Below are 27,429 nucleotides of genomic sequence, written 5' to 3'. Positions count from 1 at the left end.
TGTGGCGGCTTGTCCTTGGAAAGGTCCAGGCACCCTTCTGCGAGGGATCTTGTCCTGCAGGGATGACAGACCCAGCAGCCTCGGCAGAGGGAATGAGGCTCCAGAAGCTCCATCAGCAAGTGGCCAGGCCCAGCCCTAAGCCACAGACTGTCAGAAGGGGACAGTGGTAGGAGAGAGCTGGGCTCAGCGTCTGGAGCCTGCCACAAAATCACCTGCACGGCTTTGGATACACTCCCTCCTTCATCTGTGGAATGGGGAATGGGGACAACACCCTGGCCCAATGGTCACACAGAACCAAAAGGTGAGACTTTATAAAAATTCTCTGTACAAACCACTGGGGCCAGCAGATGGCCCACACCCACCCAGGTTGCAGTGAACACTGTGGAGCATCCAAGGAGTTGTGGGAGCAGGGTGGGGGTTGAGGGGGATGGACTGCGCTGCCCCCACATCCTGTGACTGCAGAAGCCGACTTAAGACCTGTGACTCAGGGGCACAATAACTGAAACACACCAGTCACAACAACAGTTTAACATTTTACTAACTCAACTCACACAAATTCCAAATTGCAAATATAATTAAGGACAACAGATTCTGCTTTGCCTTTTTAAATCTTTCGTTTTCAAATCCATCAATAAGACAAAAAGTAACCAAAAATTAGGTCTGTTGCAAATTCATGATTCTTCTGAGGGGGGAAACAAAAAGAACATTAGAGTAGAAAGAACGCCACTGGGTGTACGATAAAGCACCACAACACACGGTTACAAACGGGCTTCCTGGCTTCGGTGACAGGTAAAAGACGCTGTTCTCCCCACTGCTGTGCGTCAATCAGGGTTTCATTAAAATAAAACTATAAAATCTCCTAGGTTACACTAAGTCAGACACGGTCTGGAACACAGTGCTTAACAACAGTAATGCCAACTATCAGTGCTAACATAAAAACATTTTAGAAGGTCAAAAACAATTAAACTGGAAACCAAAGCCTTATTTTCCCTAGATGAGCAAAACTGAAAATGAAAGGGGTCCCACCTCCCAGTAGGAGTGAAGGGGATTTTTTTTTTTTCTTTTAAATTGGAGGTGGGGTACATGGTGCAGCTGGTTCTGTTGTTGCTCAGCCTAGTTGGCATCCAGCTTGGCCATTTCCTGCACATAGATGCCTATACTCTCGCTGTCAAAAAGCACGAAGTACACCGTTTTGATGGAAGAGGACATTGTGGACACAAAGTAACTGGAGATGGCCTTCAGAATCAGCTGAGCTGCTGTCTGCTTTGGAAAACCGTTCCTGGAGAAGAGAAGACAAGCACTCAGCAACTGGGATGCCACGGGGGCTGCAGGACCTGCCCCACCCTACAGGCCACCTCCCTCTGTGCTGCAGCTTGCCTTGTGTTGGGTCAGTGCCTGTTGAGCCCCGTGTCTGCTTGTACACCAGCGCGGGAAAGCCCAGTGCCCAGAAGATGGGATGGGGGACAGACAACTGGGCAGAGAGCTGGCACCTGCAGAAGGATGTGCTATGTGCTTTTAGAGAAGGCAGCAGCCAGCAAACAGAATAGTGTTTTGTGGTGTGCATTAAGCCCCCGAAGTACAGTGTGAGCTCCTGATTTTCTTTTTCCGTCATACCTTTGACTAGCACAGTGCCTGAGCCATAGCCCAGGCTCTCGATGTCAGCCCCAGGGGATGGCTGCAGGTTCTCTGGGAAGGCACTGACCTCTATCCACCCACGCAGAAGAGTTACCCCTTCACACCAGGGGCCACTGCCCAGGAATCCACCCTCTAACACACACCAGCAGTATCACCCCAGAGGCCAGAACGCAGGGAGCTGTGGGCTCTTCAACTCAGGGCTATCATCCAAGTTTCCAAGCCAAATGTGTTTGAATCCACACACATTTCCACTTCAAATAAATGTCATGTGGCAATTTTTGGAGGTAGGTGCTCTGGACTTAAAAATGTGAAATCAGGACTGGCAAGACTGGCCCTCACTGCTCTGTGGTGTGCCTGAGGCTGCTCCTGGTCAGTATGGCATGTGGGTAGCCCAGGGGATCCAGGAGGAGATGAGCAGCTTGCCTAGTCTAGTGAAAACCTGGGTTTTGAGCCAGTGGCCCTGGATTCACATCCCTTACTGGTCCCATTTTACAGTTGATACTACGGGTGAGTCTGGGGCCAGCTCTCATGGGTAGCTCTTTGTTCATTGGCACATCTACAGTCACAGATCCGCCTGAGCCTGTGGGCGTGTTGGTGTCCGAAGTGCTAGGCCAGCCCGCCTATTTCAGCTGGAGCTCTCCCTCACATGAGGCACCTGCTGCCAGGTGGAGGGGTTTCTAGAGGTGTAAGTTGGGTATCTACTGTAGTACTGCTAGCTTCACTCACTGCATGCCTGTGCACTCTGAACCTCCTGGCTTGGCCCTGGAACATCTCAGCGGACGAACATCTCAGCGGTCCACTGTTGACAGTGTACAATGCATTTCACAGCCACAGGGGAAACCCTCTTGTTACTTGCTTTTGACCACACATGGCTTCACCTGGCTTGTGGAGACTTAGGGGCTTCTGGATGCCTCAGGAGTGGAGTTCACTCTTAGAAGACAAGAGATGTGCCCCCAGCCTATGTGAAGGAGCCTGCGGGCAATTAATGGGGGGCAACCCAGGGTTCCTTCACACACAGGCGGCAGCTCCTCAGCCACAGAGCACACCCACAGAGCAGCCAGTGCATACAACTCTTCCCATGAGAGGGGTCAGACCTCCAGAGCCGCTCTGGCCACGAGAGTGGTGTTAGACCTGCACAGCTTCCTCCCGGGAGACCCTGGTGATTCTAGACTAATAGGTGGGCCTGGATGGATGGTGGCATGTACAGTGAAAGAAAAGGGCTCTGCTGAGAGCGGGAAGGTCGTTCCTCTGGCACCAGTGCTGTTTGCAGATCTGAAATCTTGGCCCACACCAGGCAGAGCTGCCTTGACTATATTCACAGGAGTCAAGGAGCACAGAGGACAGGTTATCTGGAATGAGCCACACTGGGAATTGCTTGAGGAGATAGATAAACTCAATCTTCCATTTTTGGTGGGGCATCTTTCCAGCAGCTCAGGTAGCTTCCAACTGTGGGCTGGGCTCCTCGGTCCTGTTGCAGCCTGTACTTGGGCCAAGGGCTTCTGGAGCAGGCAGAGCCCAGTCTGTGGATGTGACCTGGATGAACGGGGGCTGCAGAGTGCTGAGAGGAGCTGCATTTTGCATGTGAAGCCCAAGACCATGCTCTGCCAGCTCCAAGGTCCCTGCAGTGAGGTGCCCTCCTGCCTGTCTCAGCCTCACACGTGCACAGGGAGCTGGGCTGGGCTGGGCTGGGCTGGGCTGGGGGTCTGTGGAGCTACTGCAAACAGCAGCTGTCAGGTGGCCTGATGCTCTGCCTAGCTGAGCTAGCCCTGGGGTAGGGCTTCTGTAGCTGCAGCCGGGCTGCATGCCCAGGCAGCTGTCTCCAACGGTTAGCTACATCCCACACAAGCTAGGTGAGACGTGGTATGATGCAGACACAGTGTGGCCTGGCCTATGCCCATGCTGTGCCATGCTGACTAGGAGGTCCCAAGGGGTCTCCCTGGAACACACCAAAAGTGTGCCAGTCACTCCTGCCTGTGACCAGTGCTTTCTGACACAGACCCCTCCTGGGGCTTTCCTTGCCTCTGCCTTGGACCCTTACAAAAGGGTATGTGACTTTCAGTGAGGAAATATTCTTTTCTATTCCTCTACATCAATAGTTCTCAAGCTTTAGCCTGCATCAGAACTCTGGAGAGCTTGTCAAAACACAACAGTTTGATTCAGCAGGTCTAGCAGCTTTTGAGAACTGCTGTTCTACAAATAGCCAGCATGGACTTTATAATCCAAGCTGGCAGGGTGGACCCAGATGTTTAGGATCTGCAAGTGGGGGAGAGAGGTCAGTATCAAATGTTTTAGAGTTGCAGTGCCCACACCTGCCTACTGTCCCATTAATAGCAGATGGTTCCACTGGAATGTCTCTGGCCTTGCAAGCATTTCAAGGTTGTTGGTGGGTGAACATGAGTCTGGATTTGTTTCCAGGACAACCCTTTGTTGACAAATCCATCCCTCTGTCCTAGGAAGCTACAGCCTAAGGAAGAAACCCTACTATGGGACTGTGGCTGCTCTGGACTGCGCAGGCTGCCAGGAAGGAATGGCGGAGGTAATGGCTTTCCTAACATTTTCTGGTGGGCCTCAAAATGTCTTGCTGCCAGTTAGAATGCCTGTAGCAAAATGGAACGTGTAGGTGGATGCCCTGCAAGAGCACTCCACACACAGCCCTGCAGCCTCCAGACAGAGGCAGCAGTGGCACATGCAGCAGCTGGGGCAGGTCAGACCCAGGTCTGCCTCTGAGGCATGGGTGGCCTGACAGCCCTACTCCCTCCAGGGGAGAGAAGCAGAGTGGTTAAGAGCTCAGGATTTCCCAGAGTCACACAGGATTTCAGTTGTGGTCCCACTTCCGTGCCATGTTTCCCCATCCTGTGAAATGGAGTCAGAGTCTGGGACAAGAAAATGCAAAGCACCAGGGCATGGCACTGAGTCTTCAGTTAAGAGGAGCTGTGTCTATAAAGTAGGTGGCTTTGAAGGGTCTTTTAAAAGGCTCATGCAGTAGAAACCCGCCTCCTCCCCCCTTGTCCCTGGGATAGCTGTGACTGGGTGACTGCTGTTGTCCTTGCAGTTACACAGTGCTAACAATGTTGGCCTCAGACCCCAGAGAGCTGCTGGCCGTGACTGTGGGCATGCAGCAGCAGGGGCTACACAGAGGCTCCCCGGCGCAGTACTGACTGACTGCTTTCGGGAGCACTCATGCCCACTGGTGTCGCATCTTTGGCTTCTCAGCTGGGTTCACCTGCTACTTGCATAACCACGGCCCCTCTGAATAGCCATTCCTGCCTGGCCTGGCCTGGCCTCTGTGCCAGCCACTCTGTCCTACAGCTGCACTGCCTACCTTTCAGATCAGATGCCGCAGAGCAAGAGGGGCTAAGGGCTTCCACTCGAGTCAGAATTGGGTTTGAATCCCAGCTGCTTTGGGCCAGGGTGTTAATCTCTCTAAGCATTAATTTCCTCCACTAGAAATTAGGTGTTTCAGGGGTCTATGCAGTGATGATGAGGCTGCCAGTACTGCGGCCACCATCAGCCCCACCCGGGAGATGAGTGCACTGTGTTGTTTCCACTCTCTCTTCAGCCCCTGACCTGGCCTGTGGGTTGTGTTTATGGCATGTTCCTTAAGTTCCTCTGGAGTCAAGTGTTTCCTACACCATAGGGCTGGGACCTTAAGCAGACTAAAGAGACAACTCCAGTTGTGTCTGTAATGCCCTTTGCCTTTCCCAAGAGTCCTGGACCTCAGTTTCCCAGGGCCAGTGCAAGATGCCCTCTTGGGTCAGCCTCCTCAGTAATGGCTGGAGGTGTACACATTGGATGCTTGTCCCACGGTCCTGTCTGGACATGCAGAGGACGACATCCCAGCTCTCCTCAGCCCTCTCCTTGAGTGAGACTTCACCAAGCACCCCTGCTCTCAGTGAGCTCACCTTCCAGGGCTGGGGCCAGGCAGGTATGCAGCAAATCCAGGCTGGGAGTTCATTAGGGACCTCAAAGAGTCACAGCGGGAAGAGGCTGTATCCTGGGAGTCCAGGGAGATTTTTCTGGAGCAGACAGACTGCGAGCTTGCCCTTGATGGCTGGGGAGGAGTAGAGGTGGATTCTGGTATTCTTTGTCTGTCACTTAGGGTATAGACATTCTTCTGCTAAGATTAGGTCCCCCTCGCACTGTGCCGTGGGCTGCTCTTAGGCCTTTACCATTTTTTAGTAATTGGCAGGTTGTTTGAAGTTGCCCCAGCCACAGGCCACTTTGATCCAAGTAATCAGGATCCTGAGCCGAGAGCAATGGTATACAGGAGGGAGAACATTCAGAAGCGATGGTGATGCGGCCACCACTCCCCTGAGCTGTGCCCTCTGCAGCTAGAGAGGGGGTGGGGAAGCCCCAAACTGGCCTCTCACTCCAGGCTCCCAGGCTTTGGGTAAATGAAAAATTCTCCCCCATTCAAAGGTCTCTTGAGTTTCTGTCCTTTTATCTCGCCTCTGAAGCCAATGCTTAGGAGGGGAAAGAGGCTGATGGCATATACTCGGGCAGGTCAGGGAGTTCCCAGGTAGTGTTTTATGCACAGAGAGTACACAGGCAGGGGGCAGTCCTGTGGTAGGATGAGGAGGTGGGACCTGGGGTCTGGCTGACCAATGGAGATGGGAGGCAGGGGTTTCATGAGCCTAACAGCTCTGAAGCCAAGGGCTTCTGATCAAATTCTCACTCTACCAAGTACAAGCTGAGTGACCTCAGATGAGTTACTTAACCCCTCCTATGCTTCAGTTTCTTTGCCCTTGAAAGGAATAACGCTGCTCACCTTGTAGGGCTGCTGTGAGATAATGCAGATAAAGGGTTTAGCACAGTGCTTGGGGCTCAACACATACCCATAAATAGTAGCTTGAAAAAAATAAACCAGCTTTTCCTTTTAAGCTCATAAATCTAAGGAAAGTTTAATCAAAGCCCCTAACTAGTATTCTCTAGGTACTACCCCTCTGGAGAGGGGTCACCCCTAATGTGAAACAGAGCTGAGGGAGTGGGGGTATCCATAAATATCGTGACCAGAATGGCTGAGGACAGGATGTCCAGATGCCAGGGACTCACTTGCCCCCAGCAAGGCCGACAGGCTGGAGGGAGCCATCACACAGGTGTGGTTATGGTCATCTTCCATGTAGGCTGTGCCGCCGGGCCTCAGCTGAGAGAGTGATCCTTTACCAATGGCTCTTTCCCAACATGCTTACCTTTATACTGTTTTAATTCCAACCTTACTTTCATGCCAGAGACACTGGATGCAACAAACAAGCTGTTTTATTTCCCCTCCTAAAACCCACTGTGATTTACTGGCCGGCTGTGGTGTAATCCCATTTTTTTTTACTCATGAAAGAGAGGGCAGCTGTTTACACAGCTCTATGGGGTGAGGTCTGCCTGGCAGATGTGGCCTGGGTAGCTGTACACATGTGCTGCCTTCGGCACTTCCCCCCTTCAAGCTTTCAATTGATTATTTTTATTCCTACTTTTTACTCCATGAAAAATGTAAATAAGTTTGTAATAACAGATGCTCTTTTATGAGAATTACTTTTATGCTTCAATTAAAAATTTCCCAATACCCATATGAAAGGGTGTGAAATTATTACCTCCAATAAAGTTTCCTATTGCCTCCCTCTTCGGAAGCACCTTTCATCAGAGCAGATCAAAGTGCATCTGAAGCACTAATTAACTGAGCCTCAGAACCATTTGTTAGGATGGGCAGTCCCTATAGCCTCACTTGCTGATAAGGCAGACCACGGCAGAGAGGTTGATTCATTTAACCAAAGGTCACACAGGACAGGAGAGCTGAGGGGCCTCACTCAGAGCCCCAGGACCAGACAGCCCAGAGATGCGAGGCCAGGGAAGGAGGAGGCAAGCCTGCCCATAGCTCAACGACTGGTGAGAGGTTGCTGGGGAAATGCTCATTCTGCTGTTTTGCCCTTGACTGGGAGAAGTGGGGGCAGCGGCGGGTGGCGGGCAGTGATACAGGCCCTAGAGAAGGTGCAGGCACAACCAGAGATCTTTCCCCAGATCCTGGTACTGGTGGGTCCTGCCAGTCACACATGGCCTTGGCTATAGAAAGCCCTGGGGAATGGTGGCAGTGCCCATCTGCCTGTGGGCAAGGCCTTTTGCTAGGCAGAATGTCAAGTGACAGGAAGCCCACTCTGTACTAGTTCTGCCACCAGTCTTGAGGTGTGGGACCTCAGTGATGGCAGCATGCAGGAGGCAAAATCAAGAGGCCTGCCTAAGCAGAAAATGGCAAAATCTACTCTCTATCCTCTCAAAAGTTTGGAAGGAAAGTGCTTTGGAGACAGCAGCTATCTATCAGTTCAGGACATGGTTCTGAGGACTGTTGCTCAGGCTCGCCCAGAAGGAAGGGACAGCCTGCAGGGTCACAGGCAGTTGGTGCTGCACAGCCCTGTCTTCCTTGGGTGCTGGGAGGGGCTGATGGGCAGAGATCCCAGAAGGTTCACAAGCTGGGATGGGAAGCCCCAGGAGCAGTGGCAGGTACTCTGTCCAAAGCAAGCCACCTGCCAATACAGAACCTCAGGTTATGGCTCCTCTTGGGCGCAAGTTGTTAACAGCTGCAGCCTCTAGAGGCCAGTTTCTCTTTGCTTCAGTGCCCAATGCAGACCTCGAGCCTTCCAGAGGCCTTGGACTTAGACCCTTGGTAGGGAGGACCATAGCAATGGGCAGTGGGACACAATCTCAGAGGTGGCTCTGCCCTGACTGGTCCTCATGTCTGCATCATGGGACACACTTCTGAAAGCACTCTGCCTTCTAAGAGCTCCTTTAATTTCTAGAGCAACCCTGAGATACTGCATGGGGGGATTATTATGCCAACTTCTCAGAATGGGGGTTAATTTACATGTCATCACTCACCTGGTTAGTGGCCAAGCCAGGACGCAACTCCAGGCCTGACCCCTAAGCCAGAGTGCAGTGCTGTTCCAACCTGATAGGTTATTTGCTGATATGTGTGGGGTGTACAACCAGGTAGGTATTGGGGGGTTGCCCCGAGCCCTACCCTGCATCATCAGCTGTTGAAAAACTAGACTTCTCCCGTAGTGGTCCTCTGGGTATGTGTATGTCTTAGGGGCAATTGTGTTGCTCGTGAAGACCTTGGTGAGTCTCCCTGAGGATTTTCTGGGACAGGAAGTGGAGTAGGGCCTAGCCCTGTTTAAATCTCACATAATTCCCCATTCCATTCCACCAGGTCTCATTACCTCATTAGCAGGCCAGCAGGGTTACCCTAGGGCAGTAAGACAGTGAGTCAGGTAGAGATGGAGGTTCTCAGGAGGTGAAATATGCTTGTAAGTAGAAAGGAAAGGGGCAGAGGGCTTTATCCAAAGAATACTGTGGTTTGGGGGACAAACCATAACACAGCTATAGACTTATTCTGAGACAGCCAACCTGTTCATTTGTATCCCTGTATTCACACCTCCAGATCTCCACCCACGTCGCTGTGCCCTTCAAAACTTACTCTCTGAGGCGCCATTTCTGTGGTCCCAGTACACACTGGGGTCCCCTTCTGTGATGACATTTGCTATCAAAACTGAAGTTTTATATCAGCCTTGGGATTTGGGTCTCTCTAATTGACCCTCACCATCATTTAATGTCTGTGCATTCTTCCCTATGTCGTGCTTCTGGTCTCCTTGGTTAAGGCAGCCTCCGCGGGCCTTGCACAGAATGAGAGCACCACAATTATGGGCCATATGTGCACAGAGAGACACACCCATGACTGATATGTAACAAGCATGTGCCCCTACCTGCCGCTGCCGATAGATGGAAATGCAATGGATTTCAGCTTCTTATCATCAGCCAGGGCCAAGCAGTTTTTCACTGTCTTTTCCAGAAGTTCTTCACACTTGTCTGCACCCCAGACTGGACTATTACAGTGGATCACAAACTTGGCGGGCAGGCCGTGGCCTGCGCTGACAGCAGCTAGTGGTGTGGGGATGAAACAGAAACAGTGAGCTCTGGTTCATTGCAAAGCACAAGATGCCAAACTCCCCTGCCACGGTACATCTTTCTGGGCCCTCCAATGGCCTGTGTCTGAGGAGTTCCACAGCTGTCTGCTGCGTTGTGATTCCAACGTGAGCTGGAGCCAAGCCACACCCTTGGAAAGTTGGCATTATGATGTGTCACCACCAGGAATTTTGACCAAGTTCGTAGTAAGCCTCTCTCCACTTTCAGAAAGCATACACGGTTCTCCCAGAGGCAGAGCCTTACCCATCAAACTCAACTGAACGCAAACTCAACTCAACGTGTCAGAACATTTGCAGCCTCAAAATAATTGTTTTGGGTTTCCAACCCTTCTTCTTCAAGTCGACTGGTGTGCTAATTATCGACTTGCACACCAATATGATGTATTTGTCTCTACTATGATGTTTTCTCTAAATCTCCCAGACCCAATTCAGGACAAAGCTACTAGGAAAGCAACTGCTTTAAATTATCTGCTAAGCAACCTGACCAGCATCTCCACTCTGCCACTGTCTTCTCCCTGCTGAGGATGGCCTCACCGTGTGAATAACGGATCCTGTTTATTTGTGGGAGAATTAGACTAGTTTTTAAGGAACTGTGTTTTTCTTTTCCTAGAAGAGGGGCCCCTTTCTAGCTATACATCTCCACCAAAGACTTGACTTGCCTTTCCCTTGCCAGATCTAAGGACACAGGCCTGGGGTCTGCCACAAACTGCAAAGTACCATGTCTCCCAGAGCATGTTCCAGAATCCCTGTCCACAGATGCTCTGCAAAGAAGCATCTGGGTTTAGCTGCATGCTACGCTTCTATACAAGAGCACACTAGAGTCTCCACACCACTGCTAAAGTAAAACATCCAAACTTTTTGTATTTGGTCGGGTATTTCTGAAACTTTTTTTTTTTTTTTTTTTTTTTTTTTAAGGAATATCTGTCCAAGGGGTATGGTTTGTTATGGTTGTGTCGTAGATACTGGAGAAGGAGCGATTTGTGGGTAGTGTCTCATGGTACAGTAGAAACAGCTCAGTCACAGGGTGTGAATTTGAGTCCTGGCTCTGCTTTGTGACTGGGTTTGAGAACTCTGGGCTGACCTATAAAAACCTGACAATGGGGGGTTGAATTAAACCAGTGGGTTTGTCCCCATGAGAAGTCACGGCTAAACTATGCATAGAAAACGACTGGAAAGAAACATTAACAGTGACTATCTTTGCACAGTGGAACATGAGTATGTTTTATTCACCTCTTTATACTTTCAAAAATATTTTAAAGCAGTTTCTAAAATAGCCCTTAAAATCAAGAACAAAAGAAGTGTTATTGAAACAAGCAAAAATATCTTGAACCATGCTATACCTAACGGGTTTGCATCTGCTGTGGCTGAGGTTTCCCCAGCAGAGTTTGGTACGTGGTAGCACCAGGCTGCCTACCAGACCTTGTGCCAAGGGCTACCAGCAGGACTCAAGCTGGAACCCCAATGGGAAAGGACCCGCGGGCTGGTCAAACAGGTGTTTTAAAGGGCCTGGGGAAAGGCCAGCTGCCCCTGGCTAGGTAGTTAAAACTGTGTATGCCTTCCCTTGTACGATGTGGGACTTTGGTGGAACTGCCTGGGAGAACTTTATAATTAGAGCCCTGTAGGTCATGCCCCTTGCAGGTAAAACAGAAGTGGCAGAGCAGAGGTCAAAGGCACAGATCAGCAAAGGGAATCAATCCTACTGGATCCTGAGACTAGCCCGGAAGGGGTGTCATTTGTCACTGGGAATAGAGGGGCAAGGCCTGGTGGACCCTCCGAGAGAGTTTAAGATTCATTTTTAAAACAGAGGATTTAAAAGACAGGATAGGCATTGGAATCGGGTAGTAAGAGGAGAAAACCAGAGCCCCAAGTGAGGAAGTGGGTGATCTGTCCTCACACAGTTGGTGGGGTAGCTGGATCTCTCCACTGACTGGACTCTCAGGTCCTTAGGAGGTCCTCTGTCCTGCACACCCCAAATGACCACCTAAATTCAGGCCTGAAGCAGTAAGAAGTACCCTGCCTCCAGGTCTTAGCAATAATTCTCCCCACATCAGATGCCAAGTCGTTTTCTTCCCCTTATACCAGGGAAGGTGTAATTGGCAAATGAGAAATGTGTATTTATATGTTTCCTCTTACAAACACAGATGGCTGAAGATTTTTAATTTGCATCTCTCACCAGCAGTTTTGCAGATGGCTCAGTATCACTCACTCTCAGCTCTTAGATGTACCAAACTCAGCTCCTATAATTTCTTAAAATTTGTGATCTAGACATCAAACATATAGGAGCTATTTTAAGTAATAAAAAAAAAGCAAAGGTGATTTTCCCAGACAACCTGCATGTGATGAAACTCTAAGATGTAAAGCTACAGGCTGTCCTTAGCCTCCATCTTGAAGATGCGGCTCTACTGCCACACACCTCTGAATTCTAAGCCCTCTCACAAAACAGAGCATTCCTAATACTGCATGTGCCACAACCAGATAAGCACTGTGGCTTTCCCACCTCACCTCCAGCTACTTCCAAGGGCCCGTTCTTTTTCCGGAGTTCCAGGACAGCTTCCACAAACTCCTTGCCACCTTTCTTCTCCAGCGTGTTTCCTAGACAAGGACAGGGTGGGGTCAGGTTCCCATTCTGTGTCTCTGGCACACATAGACACTTAGCATGTCAGGTGATTACATACTTCAAATGATCTATTAAATTTCCATCAGGCTGCAAAACAGGAACTAAGCCTTGGCTAAGTTAGTAAAGTAAAATTGAGAAGGACTTTGTCATCACCAGTTACTACCCTCACATTGCTGCTTCACCTGGCTGTCTCTGCTGCCCCTTATTTGGGTCTGACTCAGGGTGATCATGGATGTGCCAGAGATGTGAAAGAGACAGGACATGCTTGTTTTTTGCAAACATGCTTGTCCTGGATGCTTTTCATTGGCATGAGATACCAGCTGGTACTGGCTTCCAAGACTAATGCCTGCCTTAGGTTTTCTTCTGCCTCTGGGGAGAACCCCCAAGTAAGGAGGTTTCAGCAGCATACAATGCTCCCATCAATAAGCCAGCTCTCCTCCTGGCAGGAGGCCTAGAAGGAAGTGTTCATACTTGGCCACCTTTGGACCAGCATTATTACCATGCTTAGTTCCTGTTTTGCAGCTTTGGTGTCATATGCAAATACAAAATAAAAATGGCCTCAGACGGTATTTTCTTAATTACATTAATGATTCAGAATTGTTTTCAGTAAAGAAGGGCAACATCAGAAGCAGAGCTTAAAGATTAATCTGTATTGTATAAAAAGCTTGGAAAGGAGGATGTCTAAATGCTCAGGACCAGATTTTCTATAAAAGCCAATGGAGGTTGGGAGCAATGAGTTTTCTTCAATTAGGGCACTTGCTAAGTAATCAATTCCTGCTGTGAAAACCAAGTTCCCAAACAAGATCACCAACACCTATGAGAACTCTGGGTTGATGCTCATGTGGGACAGCAAGTGGCAATCAAAGTTAGCAACAAGATCAGCCTTTCAAGTTTGGCCAAAATGGGGTCTGAGTCTTCCTTAAGCTCTGATTCCTCAGTGTTGCACGTTTTAAAGTACTTTTCCTCACAAGAGGACAAAATACTCCCCTTAAGATTCACATTTGTCTTGGAAAATTCCAGGTGCACCTGGCACAATTCTGGTATGGGACCGTCAAGGTGCATTGGAATGCACCAGCCCAAATTCTCTTTGGAGTCACCCTGCGATGACTAGGGTTAATTATCTTAGTGAAACTTGCCTCCTTTGAATGTTTGTTCTGCAGGAGTGAACTAACCCCAGGAGGTGTCTGGGAAGAAGAGTAAACAGCTTGGGCTTTGTCCCAAATAAGAACCAGGGCTAAATGGCTAGGAGTGGGCCTGTACCCACCCCCCGCCCGCTGTAGGAAACCTGGGGTGTGCAGATGAACATGACCAGCAGCCATAGCCCAGGGGAGCTCTCAGCTGTGTCCGAGAGAGGGTGGTACAAACTTAGCATCCTTGAGGTGGGATTTTGTGTTACTCTTCATGATCTCAGACTGCCCTCCTGCCTTTACCTGTCCTGGAAAGCAGCACAGGCTTTAAATGGCAGAGTGAGAATGTCACACCTGTTGCTGCTGCATGTTTCTAGTAAAGTCAGCATCAGAGGTGGCAGCTGAATGGGCCATGCACTGGAGGAAGCAGGCCGGGGGCTTAGAGCCCAACTCTACCACCACAAAGTGGACGCAACCCAGGCGAGTGAGACCCCAATACAGGTTCACCTAAACTATCCCTGCAGCTGAGAAAAAGGAATCTGGAGCCGGAACCAGCTGGATTCCACACACTGCTGCCCCTGGGGCCCAGTCTAGCCTTCACTCTTAAACCCATTCTCCAGCTTGAGGCAGGGCAACAAAAATGCTGGAGACTGGACTAGTTAGGGTTTTCAGTCTTTATCAAATTAACTCTTTGGTGAGAACTGAGAAATCTGAAAGATAAAATAACGTTTTTACTTTATCATGATTACCAACTCCTTTCTAAAATATTTAAGAAAATGGGCTGATTTATAATTAAAGGTGTTTTATCTTAGGAAGAGTGTTTAAAATTTTTACTTTTAAATATTGCTTTAATTAAAAGTGAAATTTCCAAGTTAAAATACACTTAAATGCATTTCCCAAACTTAAAAACTGAACCCTAGATTGCAGGCAATCAACCCAGTCAGGACTTGACTCCTACACACACATATGTATGCACATGTTCATGTAGACACACGTGTACTTTTTAACAAGAAACAGGCCCATTTTCAACCATATTGTCAACACTCTTATTGTAAGACTCTTGCTTTTTAGGCTTAACTTCAGGGTTAATCATAAAGCAATTGGCTTATTTGCCCCCAAGCATAAACATGTGTTACTCCCATGAGAACAAGAACATTATTTCATGCTTAGAAAGCAGGCATAAGTATCAGTGTTCAAAACAGCCTAAGCGAAAATTTAGGCTTGGACAAATGTCAGGCTAGGCCTGTGGTCTATTTCACTGTTAGAAAGAACTTTTGATGGGTAAAAGTTAATCACTGGGGCTAAGCATTCCTGCACTCGGATTCCTTCTTCCAGCAGTCTCAGGACTTCACACCAAATATGAGAAATGGAGTGATTACTAGCTTCCTCTTTTCTCCTCTCACACATCAAAGTGGGAGCTGGAACCAATTGAGGCCATGTAGGAATCTGGTTTATCGTTGGAATTGTAAAAGATATCTGGGGTCAGTACTGGTTTGGACTGGTCCGCTGGGCAGAAAAGCCCTGAGGGGGCTTTGGAAGACTGGGTTCTGACCTGGCAGTCTTTCTGCCTTGGCCAGTTGGGGTGTCTGAACCTGCTGAGGATTTCTGCAGGTGTGACAGTGTCGGTGAGTGATGTGTGCCAGGGTCCTGGGCAAGCTTTTGGGCCCAGATTGCTCCTGTGGCTTGGAAGCTAATAATTCCCCACCCTGTGCCTATCAATGGGTTGTAGGCGAACATGTCAGAGGTAAAGCATTAGCACCGTCCTTATTCCAAAGAGACCCATTCCAGTCACAATTCAGGAAGGACTGGGCTCTTCTGGGTGGCACAGCTGGGTCTGCCTGTTACTTCCCCAAGGCTTCAGCCCTATCTCAAAGCTGCAACTCTGCCTCCTGGCATGGCTAATCCTGCTGGGCACGGCCTTCCTCAGGCTGCAGCAGGCAGGCCAACTTTCTCCTCTCCCTGGACCTGGGTAAGACACTTTTGCCTAGGAAGTTTCATAATTCCCATTTCACCAAATGTCCTGAATGGCAGGATGAACCCAGGCCTTAGTCACTCCCAGCTATGACAAAGGCAAGCCCTTAGCTGTTCATTTATTTTTCTCTAAATAAGTACTTCCCTTCTATCAAATTTTCATTTGATTTAAAAAGGAAGCATCTTTCCCTTAAGCTGCCTGACTTTGGAGCTCTTTAACTCCTCCAAAGTCTTGTGAAAGGGGAGTTTAACTGCCTACAGCCCGATTTCATTTTGGCCTGGCAGACTTGGCAAATTCTGACTTTCCATCCATGTCCAAAATCTAAAATGCCCAGGAGAGTGACTAGTCCAAACTGCAGTGGCTGGGGAAGACTGAACAGCAGTCTTTGCTAGTGATGCCAAGCAGAGCCGGGCAGCCACAGATTGTGAGCTACTGCACATCTACCATCTGGGACCCTTGTGAATATCCTGATGTCCTCATCCTTCCAGATGACTTCACTGTCTGCTGACTGGAAATGTAACCATTCTCTTTGGAAGCTGGTATTTGAATCCACACTCAGAGTGCTGCTCTCAGGACCAGCACATTTACTATAAAAATTATATATACACATGAGTGATACCTTACAGCAGGCACCAATCATGAGCCAGGCTTTACAAAACAAGGTGCTTTGCTTACATTTAATGTAATTCCCATCATTACCATTACTTGATAGGGAACCTGAAGCACTGAGGAGTTAAGTGACTTGACCAGGCCCCATGATCAGTAGGATTCCAGTTCCTTCTACCTAGCTCCAAAGCTGTGCTTTTTTCTATCACACATGGGTGCCTCCTCCTCAGCCCCCTCAGTGTGTTCTTAAAGCAGGACACTATTTGATACTCCTGCCAGGAATCTGCAGCCTCAGGATATGGCATCTCAAGTGCCCTCTGTCTTGGCCACCCTCAGCTATTTAGTACACCAGGAATCAACCAACAATGCCTTATCAGCTGCCAGGGGAAAGGAAGGTGCTTTCTGGGTCTGGGATGATGTTTCTCATGAGTAGTCTAAGGATACCATGTCAGATTGAGGTGATTTTCATGCATCTGAAGTCTGAGAACCCTAAGTGTGGGCAAGCATTTGGAAAGGGTCCTCCTTGCGCACCTGAGGCTTTAAGGCCATTTTCAGGAACAAGTGTGCTTCTGACATGGAGACAGATTGACGGGGGTCAGGGGGGTGGGGGTGGTGACCTGTGCACAGGCATATGTGTTTGTCTGCTCTTCAGAGTGCACGGAGGTGGTCTTGGATGTCACTCGGTCCATGTGACTGTATTGTTCCTGCAGCTGAAACCATCTGCGAACCCAGTCTCCAACAAAGCTGTGCCTTGTGGGGCAGGTGAAGAAATGATTCTGCTGAACCAGTTTTCAAACCAGAAATGTCCATTTGTGAGCTGCATCAGCCAGGATGCATGACATCCTGGCTGACGGCTAGCTTTATTACTCAGGTTCACAACCCAGGGACAGGAGACAGGGTCAGGACAGCTGGAAGTGTGAAATGAATGCAGCCCTGCATAGCTGTCAAAGGATCAAGCTGTCTGCAGCGGCCGACTGACCATGCACACACACACTCGGCAGCACCCGGCTAGGCATTACCTACTTCACCACCGATGTAGAAGTCAGTGTTTGTCGGGTGAACGACAGCATCACTGTCGATCGAGGCAATGTCAGCCTGTACAACTTGCAACTATAACAGGTAAACAAATGTATATCAACTGTGTTGGACCGAGACCCACGCACAGGCACATTTACTAACGCCCCAATGGCAGGGCTGGCCTACCTGGTCGATTCCAACATATGAGCCCAAGGGGCAATCAGTCCACGCAGTGTGCGCACATGTGGATGGGGGTGAGGACAGGAGGAGGAGGAATATCAAATGTGACATGTTTAAATTAAACATTTGAATGACAAGTCCAAAAAAAGAGAAACACACACATGAGATCATTTCCAAAGGTTAAAAGAAATAAAATGAATGCCCCGTTTCACTTCGCAAAAGCCTATAAAGCTGGCATCCCACTGAGAAGGCTACTAAAACATGGCATCTGTTTAAAAAAAAAAAAAAAAGTGGACCATCAGGCCAACCAAAACAACAAGTTTCTCCATTCTGTCTGCAGCAGTCAACTTGCAGGCTTTGATTTTTATTCTTGTGACATTTACCATTTTGTCTACCTTCAAGGGATTTCTCTTGAAAACCCAGAAAACAGTATTGATATATGTAGAAGATTGCCTTTATTTTTTCCCCTCAACATACGGGCCGATCTCTATCAATATTTTTCCAGGCCCATCTCTTACTCTAGCCTATCTTATTTTTATGGTTTTTTTTTTTTTTAACAGGATCTTGCTGTTGCCTAGGCTGGAATGCAGTGGCACAATCATAGCTCACTGCAGCTTCGAACTCCTGGGCTCAAGCAATCCTCCTGTCTCAGCCTCCTGAGTAGCTGAGACTACAGGCACGTGTCACCAAACCCAGCTAAGTTTTTTATTTTTTGTAAAGATGAGGTCTCACTATCTTGCCCAGGTTGGTCTCCAACTCCTGGCCTCACTCAATCCTCCTGCCTCAGCCTCCCAAAATGCTGGAGTTACAGGTGTGAGCCACTGCACCTGGCCTTTGTATTTTAGTATAAAATGTGCTTTGGATAGAATCCTTGCTTTTTCTAGCTTGTGGCTTTTTTTTTTTTTTTTTTAAGTATCTGTATAAGGCAGTTGGAAAATAAGTTCAAGCTGGACACTCTTGAGTCCAGTCCTCATGTTTCCAGCCCACTGTTGCACCCAGTTCATGTAGGTCAGGCCTGGGCTCATGGAATGAGTGTATCTTCCTGTAAGGAAGTCTGCTATCTGACAAAAACAGCAGAAGCTGAGAGCTCAAGGGATACAAAATAGACTGCAGTTGAGGGTTAGGAAGGAGGCTGCATCTGTGTGCCTATTTCCCCTGGCAAGCCTCTACATCGAAGAGCAGCAGAGGAGCCCTGTCGTGCCATTGAGCTGACAGTGCCACATATGCAAAGATAAAGCCATAGAGGCAGGACACTTGAGGGGCACCTCTCAGCCTTCCCTGAACCATCTGCCATCTTGAACAGGGAGACACCATGGCTCTGGGGTAGTTTTCCTCCATAAGAACTCACTTGGAGATATTGCCCTTCTGTTTAATACCATCCTCTAGCCAAATAATTCATGAAGGTGGCATTCAGTCATATACTGTTTTCAGTTCTAAAAAAAAAGTTGAAGTGATGGCAGTAAATTGTGGACTAAAGACAGCTTAATAGCATACTGATGTGGCTTGTCTTCTCTTTCAAGCTTTGTCATTTCTAATTAAGGTTTAAATGGAGAAACTATCATTTTGTAGTTACCTGAGATTTTTCAGTTCTAAAGTAAAAACAAAAAAAAAAACAAACAAAAACCAACACGTTTAAAAATCCCTCCCCAAGTAACCAGCAGTCAGTTTGATCATTATGGAAGAGAATTCAGATGGCAATATATTTGCAATTGAGGAGAGAGTAGCCAATCACACTTAATAAAACAGACCGTTTACACTTGGAATGGCCTGGAGTAAGTCGATATTCAGTGTCTACACTCAAATATCAATCTTGGATTTGGAACTTTGGCTTGACCACTGTAAAGTCTGGGAAGATGAAATGCCTAAATTCTGGGTTCCATAACTTTTCATCTGACAGCTGGTGGTGCCGAACCCCGTCCCCAATTACCTAGGTCATCTTTAAGGTCAATGTCAGCATTGGTAGGATTGATTATGGCCTCCACCTCAAAGCCGGCTAAATTACTGATTTCACTGTGAATAAGGTTCAGCTGCAAAGAAAAGCATGAGGTGGGAAATAACAGGAGAGCTGGGAAGTCTCAGAGAAGGAGCCTTGGGATACAGGTAAAGGGCAGTGGACACTCCAAGTGCACGAGGCACAAAAGGGAAGCAGGGAGTTGCTGGCTCACATGAACCCATTTCAAACATAAGACTCAAATGCTGCTCGGGATGCGGGAGCAAGCAAACTAGGATGAATGTTCAGAGCCTGTGGGTGGCGCCTGGGGCAAAAGGAAGCACAAGCCACAGTGGATGGACGAGGAGATCAGCTTTCCTTTAAAGGGACTTGTGATCTGGGGGCCAAAGTAAGGCAGCGATCAGGACCTAGAATGAGTACTCATTGCTGAGGGTTGGGGGCTGGTGTATGTGACTGTCCTCATCCTTGAGTGCTAGGCTGGTGCTAACATCCTACCTGGCTTGGGCAAACCCCTAAGGGCTCTGCCATTGTCTTCCAAGTGACTATGGGCCTTTAAGGCTGTCCCCATCACTGTGACTGCTGGCTGGCTTCCCTGCCCTGCTCAGGGCGGCAAGAAGTGAGAATAGTCTGTTGCTTAGTAACATCTAATTTACGTGCCCATTAGTCATGTAATGCTGAAGTTCCCTGGTGAAACCCAGGGGAGGAAGGTTCTCCAGCAAGACAATGTGTCTTTTAAATGGTTTTCACCTTGTTGGTCAGGTTGCTCTGAGACTCAATGGGTGGCTTATTGAGCATTTTCCTTAAGTATTATATCCACCCAATGAATTTGTTCCTTCTGAAGAGCCACTGAATGGGTGTCCCCCAGCCACTGTTATTCTGTTACAATGGCAACCCTGGCATCTGAGTATTCGAAGAATCCTGAGTTCGAAATTCTGTCAGAGGGGCAAGGGGAATTAATGGGCCTAGGACTGCTGTCCCGGGTCCTACTATTCCCCTTGCTTTTCTTTAGGTACAAGCACCTGCAGGAAAGCTTGCTCTTGCACATGCTCTCACAACGACATTGCTCAATCTTCAGTAACATAAATTCCTAACACCTGCAGACAAGTGCCATGCCTGAGTAGCCCTAGCAGAGCTGGTGCTCAAGACTATGACCTAGGCCAGAATAGTGGCTGCAGTCTGCAGGGTTTACCAGGGCATGAGGCTTTGTCCAGGAGCTCACCCAGGAGAGGGCTGTGCACAAGACACTTGGCAGGGAAGCTCCTGGCAACAGAGCAAGTTGCTGCATTTCTAGAGCCATTATGTTGAAAACAAAACCAAACAACTTGGCACTCCAGAAGCATCAGAAATATAAACCCACATTTTTGATTCCCAGAAACAGTCAGATTCTCAAAGAGGGACGTGCTTACACTAAGAGTCATCCTCTGGGAGGAAACAGTTGTGGAATTAAGTTTTGTCCTACAGCCAAGGAAGAATACTGGCCAGGGCAGTGGACTTCATTTTTGGTTAAAGACTCAGAGAAGAGGACCAAGTATTATTCATGTGGACTTTCTGGGTTATTGCTCCTCGCACTATAGAGTGATTTAGAGGCCACCCACACCCTTGAGCTGAAGGAAGCCATGGGGGTGATCTCACAAAGCGAAGCTCTCAGCAGCTCAGAGCCCTGGCACCAGGACAGAGGCACAGAAAAGAGACAGCATGGGGGCCGGGGCCTGACTGCTGCCCCCGGGGAGGAGGGGTGTGGGTGGGCACAGAGTGGGGGGCCTTAGGGTAAGGCAAGTGAACTCTCAGGATTTAGAACAAGGCAAAGGATTTTACTCTATTATTTAGTTCTGCATTTGGCTCCAAGCAAATGCTATTTATAAAAACTCAAGCCAATACTCCCTACCACACACCACCAAAACACACCCCACACAGTGTGAAGAGGCAGGAGGTTGGTGAGGAAGGCAGGCAAAGGAGAAAAAGACTCGATCTACTCAGTGTAATGTGGATGTGTATGCTTTTAAGGCATCTATAAATTCCTATGTTTAAAACAATACATGTTCAATCCTTAACATTCACACAATTTTTTCCAATTGTATAGACGCTTCTGGTGTTATATTCAGAAATGCTTCATTGGAAAAGTAGCTGTTTTGGTGGGCTCTGCTTCAGCTAGCCAGGAAGACCCCCTCAGTGGCCTATATCTGACTCTCTTCTGGGGAGAACCACCTGCTCTGTCTAGGGGAATGGGATTCTCTGGGGGAAACTTGGATTTGCTGAAGGAAGGGAGCAGTTGCGAACAGAACTCAAGCTCATGGAGAATTCCCAGCTTCCTTTGGACTCACTACCTTCCCTTCTGACCAGAGGCAGCCCCACTCTTGGAAGTGCAGACTACAGTACCTCAGGGAGCCACTACTACTCAGCATTGAGGATTTCCTGCCAACAAAGTGCTGTTTCACTTTTCATATCTGTGGATGAGGCTAGAGTTGTGATTTTCCAACTATGCTCTGCTATGCACTGGGGCTCAGCAGAAGTCCTCAGGGTATGTGGCTGAGCCAGAAAAGTGTTTTTGCTGTAAAATGTGTACAAATATGTATTTTTAAACAATCTTGACTAGAAAGTGTGTGCTTGGGATGTGTGCATCAGGGGAAGAGAATGGGAAGGGGAGAAGACAAATTAATTCAAGCACTTTGGAAGGACAAATGGGTAATCAGCTTGGCAAGTGGGCCAGTGGGCAGAAGCCAACAGTGAGATGATCATGAACGAAGACAGTAGCTCCACTATACAGAAGAAAGCCCATGAGCATAGCGTGCAAATGGACCAGGTACACATGTGTCTGGACAGGCTCCCACTGTCCAGTCACAAATGAATAAGCGAGATAGAGCCAAGACAGAGGTCCAGTCCTAGGAGGCCCCAGGGTCCCCTCCCACCAGCCAGGGTCAGATCCAGTGGGGTTTATCAGCCAGAGGGGTGTGTGTCCATCTGAAGTACATGGCAGAGAAGTGGTCCTTGTGGGTTAGGAAATCAGATTTCTGGGAACCGTAAAAATTCCCAAAATTAGTCTGATTTTCTGGGAGGAATAAGGATCATTAATGGTTTCAGAATTTGAATAAGGTGACTGCTTCTTTGTACTATCATCAGGAAAGATGGAAAACTAAGTTTTAAACCACAGCCTGAGGAATTTAAAGCAGCTATGAAGACTGTTAGCCACTGAGGAAAGTAACCATAGGGCACTGCCAGTTACAGAGCAGGAGTGGGTCCCACGTGGCTGCGCAGTTGGCAGAAAGGGTCATAGCCAAGGGACCTTCAAGATCCCTTCCAGCACTGGGATCCAACGATCCTAACCTCACTGGCTCTGCTGGGCCAGCTTCTGATACAAGCAGTACCCGAGTCTTCCCTGTGGTGAGGATGTCCATGGAAACCATTGTTCTTTACTCATGGTATACGCTCATCAGAGTATAATCTCTTTGAAGGCAAGAGTGGGTGTGGCCCCCTAACCCTGAGTGCTATATAGTGCCTAAGCCAGTGCTGGGGTTCCCCTGGGCATGTAGAGTTAGAACTGAACATCAAACATCCTCAGATATAACTCAGATAAAATGACTGCCCCTGCCTGCTTTCCTTTAAGGCATGGTTAATGGAAATGCCAGAGCTCAGAAATTGAGCCCTGGGCCTGGCTTGTATCTGAGGCAGCTCAGAGCCAAGCTGTCCTTGACTGGATGGGAGGCTGGCCCCCACCATTTAGGGCAGGGCAGGAGGCGGTCTGTTGATGACAACAGGGAAGGAGTGTCTGAATGGACATGCAGACTGCCTGACCTGACCTACTTGGCTACAGGAAATAGTACATTCCTTCTTGGTTCTTTTAAAAAAATATGATTAGAAACCCAATTTTAGTTAATGAAAGTGACTGTTAAAGATAGTGCCTGAGCAGTATGTTAAATCTAGCCTGTAACTGTCAGATTTTGGTGTCTCTCATTTTCTCATAACAGACAAGGAAGGAGGCCTGGCTGACCACCTAAAATACAGTTATTTTCCTGTCCCCAAAGTTCACTTCAACGAGGGGAATGAGAAGGGCAATGTCTTCCATAGGACCCTTTCCAGACTCCTCCTGAGAGTTGTGTCTTCCCTGGGGCACACTCCAGGGCTGGCTCCTGCCCTCACAGTTGTGCTGTGTGGCTCTCCCTGCAGGCATGCATGCCCAAGCAGGATTTCTCCAGAGGCCTTGGGCCTGGCAGCAGAATCTAGTGCGTCCAGCTAGAAAGAGCCCCACAAAGATAAGGACATGGATAGATACTGCTGGACGTCCAGATGGCCGATAGCTGAGCCATTCCTTCATGGCTTTGTCAGTTTCCTAAACTCTCTCAGAAGCCAGTCCTCAGCCATAGTGGGGGGAAGGGGTGAATGGTTTTTCTCCCTCACTGATGCTTCAACTTCAAGAGCTCCCTTTCTCCTCAGTTCTTCCAGCCCCCAGGAGAAGGGTGTGCGGATCAAAGGGAGAAAACCCATGGTACGTTATGCCCGCCTTGAACAGCCTGCGAGCTGGGGTTGCCATCTTGATCATTTGGGAGGTAAGGAGACTCATCACAGCCTCAGACTGCCTTCCTAACTCCTTCAAATAATACTGACTCTACCAAGGAAACTTAAATCATTTACTACCACTGACACATTAGACACGGTAGAAATGTTTTTTCTGAAAATTTTAAAACCTCTGAAAAAAGGCTGCAAATCTTGCCTGAACACAAAGCAAAAACATTTAGTTGGCTCAGATTCACAGCACTGATTTCTTTTTTTAAACAATTCAACAATGTGTGTGAACATTGGGCAAAATCAGAGAGTAATGGCTGTGATGACTCCTGAGACTTCAGTATGTGAAATATATCATTAACATCAATGGTAAGGCTGGGCCATGCTTCCTGAGTAGCTTAGCAACCATGCCTTACAGGGCTGTAGCATGCACAATATCACCTTTCTCCACCCCAGCTTGCTTGCAGTCTTCAAGCACTGGTTTCAATGTCACGGATAGAAAAATGAGATTTACAGGACACAGGGTACCATATAGTCACCATTCTAAAGTACCCCTTTTGAAACATTTCCTAAAATCCAAGTCAAAATTAATGTCTATAATATTTTAAATGTGCTTTTTGTAAAAACTGTGTTAGTTTCATGATTTTTGCCTTTTTTACACTATATGCCATGATTTTCACCTGACAGTAATAGCCAATAAAAAGCCAGAAAGTAATGCTTCAAAATAATGCTCTAATGTATCAATGCTCACTCCATCTCATGCTGCAGGGGTGTAGGGTTCCAGAAAGGGCAGTTGGAACCCTAGTTTCTAACACTGGTGCTTAGGCTGACTTAAGATGCTGCTTTATTTTGGAAACATGGAGTTTGTTCTGCTAAACAGCGTCTGCAGCACTAGATTTTTGGGTACCTCTTCCTGGATATGTGAGAATCTTGGGTCATAAAGTCACAAGCACATTAAACAGGAAGGGCAGTTTCTTGGCAGCCTGGTGTTTTGTTTTCACCACTAAAAAGGGGGTAATATGGGAAAGAAGGCTAGGTGGTCTGTCTGGGTCTACATTCAGCCCCTCTTATGGCTGACCATTTTATGCTGGGTTGCAGCTTAACCATTCCTTTCAAATTTTCCTTCCAAAAGTCAAGATAAGAACATTAATTTCACTGTTAAGCTAAGCTCACTGCTTTCATTCTCCATTTTTTAAAATAACATTAAATGATATGTTTGTAATTTATTATAGCGTATCAGTACTTTTCTATGGCTTTTTGTATCCTCACCCTACCAACTCTGAGTAGGGAACAGTCATTATTAGCCAAAATTTTACTCTACTGTACTTTATTTTTATTCATGTGACGCCTGGCCCTGAGACCAGGTGTATCTGAAAAGGAAGAGTTGACTTGCTGAGAGCTGACATGTTCCTGGCTCTTGGGAGAAGCTAGCAAGATGTCTGTGGCCTTTGCCCCCTCCCCTCCAGGGCTCACAAACAGAGCCCAGAGGAGGCCGTGATCCCATTTCTTTCAGAAGATCACAGCAACAAGAAGGGCATCTGCATTTTGCATGGACATTTTTACAGCCATATTTGCTGCTACTTTGGAAATATTTTAGTTCATCCAGCAAGGGAGGTATGAGGAATTCTGATCTGAGGCTGCCTTTGGAGTGGCTGGCAGGAGGTAGCAAGAACACAGGGAGGGGAGAGGCCAGGGTGGGAGTGCCTAAGGGCAGAGTGGGGAAAAGAGGGAGAAGGTGACCCCAGGGGCTGAACTGCTCTGTATTTCAAACGGAACTAATGTGGATGGGTCACGTTAACTTTCAATACATTACCCAAGGAATATGTTACGGGGTGAAAGTAGACCCAGGCAGTTGTCTTCACTGCTGAGTCGAAATTTATAAAGGAACAAAAAATATTTTAAACAAAAACTTTCAAATCCCCAGACCTTAAGATGACAACTAGTGCTACTTTTTCTTTTGAAAAATGCATACAAAATACAAAGAATGGTTAAAAATGTAAACAGTAATGGTTATTTTCTGGAACACAGAGTCCACCACAGGAATTGCATCATGAGAGAGAGTGCAATTAGTGACAGAAAGAGGGAAAGGGGTAGGAGGAGAACTTGCAATGACGTGAGCGAGGGAACCGTGTCACTGTGATGCAAAAGAAATTGACAGTGAGGGTTTAAAAATGATGCAGCTTCAGATCCAAGTTTGTTACCGCATTCAAACTAACACAGATTAACTTGGAAGGTCAAATTCATTCCTTTAATTTTTTAAGTATAGGATTAAAAAATTAAGAAGAGCTTAATTCTTTCTTCCCACCCCTTTTTTGGTGTCAATAAAGAAATATTAGTTAACTCTCATTCTCAGGTCTTAAAAGCCTTTGCATCATTTTTATTTTTAATAAAAGTGAATTGTCTTTTACAAAACCATGGCGTCCTGGCAAAGTTGCATCACTGGGGCGGCTGAAAATATATTGCCCATGGTTAAAACAAACAAACAATTAGCTGGAAGAGTCATCTGGTGGTTCAGTGAAGAAACCCAGTGCACCCATCAGTACAGTCTGAAAACAATCCCCTGTAGAGCCCTGAATCAGACCTGAGGCTCTACCGTTAGTGCCCCCCAGGACAAGCAGGCTGCCGGCTAGGTTGTTCACCTTCCACCACCAAGGCTTGACTTCTGCCTAGTTCCTTGGCTGGTGTTATCTGATGACCAGTTTATCCCACAGAAGCAGCTCCTCCTCCAGACTAACCAAGAGTCCCCATCTCCCACAGGGGCCTCCTGCCCTCTTCTTTTTTACCACTGTCTCCCTTCCCCAGCTGCCAGGGTCCTCCCTCAGCATTGTGGCCTCCCCAGCACTTAGCACTCCCTGAGGCCACTCCCAAAGCTCACAGCCCACTCTGTCTACCCACGAGGCTGGGAGTGACCCCCGGGATCCCCCCAGCCTTCCAGTGGAGGTGGCCTGTGCCCATCTGTCCCTTGGGGCCCTCAAGTAGACTGAGGCCGCGCATCTGCCTACCTTCTGGCCAAGGAAGAGGCTCTTGGTGGAGAGGACTGTGAAGCCGTCGGCAGGTGTGCCCTCGGTCGTGCTGTCGGCGCTGGCTGCCTTACTGACTTCACCCTGCTTCTTCTTGCACAGACGGAAAGGTCAGAATGTGGGCCACACAGACACAGGCATCCTAACAGAGAGGCAGCTCCCAAGCCTCACCCCTAACACCCAAGGGGAAACAGGAAACTAAACCACAACCAGTTCTCAGCATTTCTCCAAGGGGGAGCTCAGATTCATTTTGAGGTACAAGAGTTCTATGGAGTGTGTTAAGTTATATTTTAATCACTTTATGATCTTAAAAAAAATCAGCCACTTAAAGGTAAAACTTCACTTTACAGTGATCATTTAGAATAGAACCATTTTCATAAATTCAGACCAGTAAATGTCTCTTAATTAAGGATCTTTAAGTGTCTTTCCTTTCTAGATGTCTGTAATACTATTCGAGCTTAAGAAGAAAAACTGTTCTAGGTCACTAGTTCTCAAAAAGCAGACGAAGGACTATAACCCTCTAACCTTCCTGACTCCGTGAGGTCAGACTCGCTTCCACCCTCCTTCATTAAAGCCAGCGTTAGAGAAGGACGCATGTGGTGGCTGTGGTGAACCATCTGTCTCCCTGGGGACCACTTGACCCATGGTTCTTGGCTTGGTCTTCAGCTTCTTCCTCAGCATTATTAAGACTGAAATATGTATGCCCTGGAGTTCCCAAGGATCTTCTGAGAGAGGTACATGACATGGAGAGTTTAAGAAACCAACTTTCCGATTGTCTACTTCCTAACATTTTCCTACAACTGATCTGCCTTAAGAAGGATCTACACCTGTGGTCAAGGTTCCACG

At 47.8% G+C, this 27,429-nt stretch overlaps 1 protein-coding gene across 5 annotated transcripts in view; it reads right to left on the bottom strand.

The window, feature by feature from the left end:
- Nucleotides 1-520: 520 nt before the first annotated feature.
- MACROH2A1 (macroH2A.1 histone) overlaps nt 521-27,429 on the bottom strand; it is a 64,540-nt gene continuing 37,631 nt past the window's right edge. Inside the window, exons 5-9 of one of the 5 annotated variants that reach the window (XM_055233404.2) lie at nt 26,566-26,673; nt 19,043-19,142; nt 12,099-12,188; nt 9,378-9,552; nt 521-1,279 (exon numbers count right to left, since the gene is read on the bottom strand). In XM_055233404.2, the coding sequence (XP_055089379.1) occupies nt 1,114-1,279; nt 9,378-9,552; nt 12,099-12,188; nt 19,043-19,142; nt 26,566-26,673 (639 nt within the window). In that variant the 3' untranslated portion in view covers nt 521-1,113. Of the gene's footprint in view, nt 1,280-9,377; nt 9,553-12,098; nt 12,189-16,937; nt 17,029-19,042; nt 19,143-26,565; nt 26,677-27,429 lie in introns of all 5 variants that reach the window. The other 4 variants (XM_055233403.2, XM_055233406.2, XM_055233405.2 and 1 more) reach the window with 4 other exon arrangements.

Source organism: Symphalangus syndactylus, chromosome 11 (genome assembly GCF_028878055.3).
Source record: "Symphalangus syndactylus isolate Jambi chromosome 11, NHGRI_mSymSyn1-v2.1_pri, whole genome shotgun sequence".
NCBI lineage: Eukaryota > Metazoa > Chordata > Mammalia > Primates > Hylobatidae > Symphalangus > Symphalangus syndactylus.
Note: the sequence above shows the minus strand (reverse complement) of the source record. Positions and strands in the feature narration are given on the sequence as shown.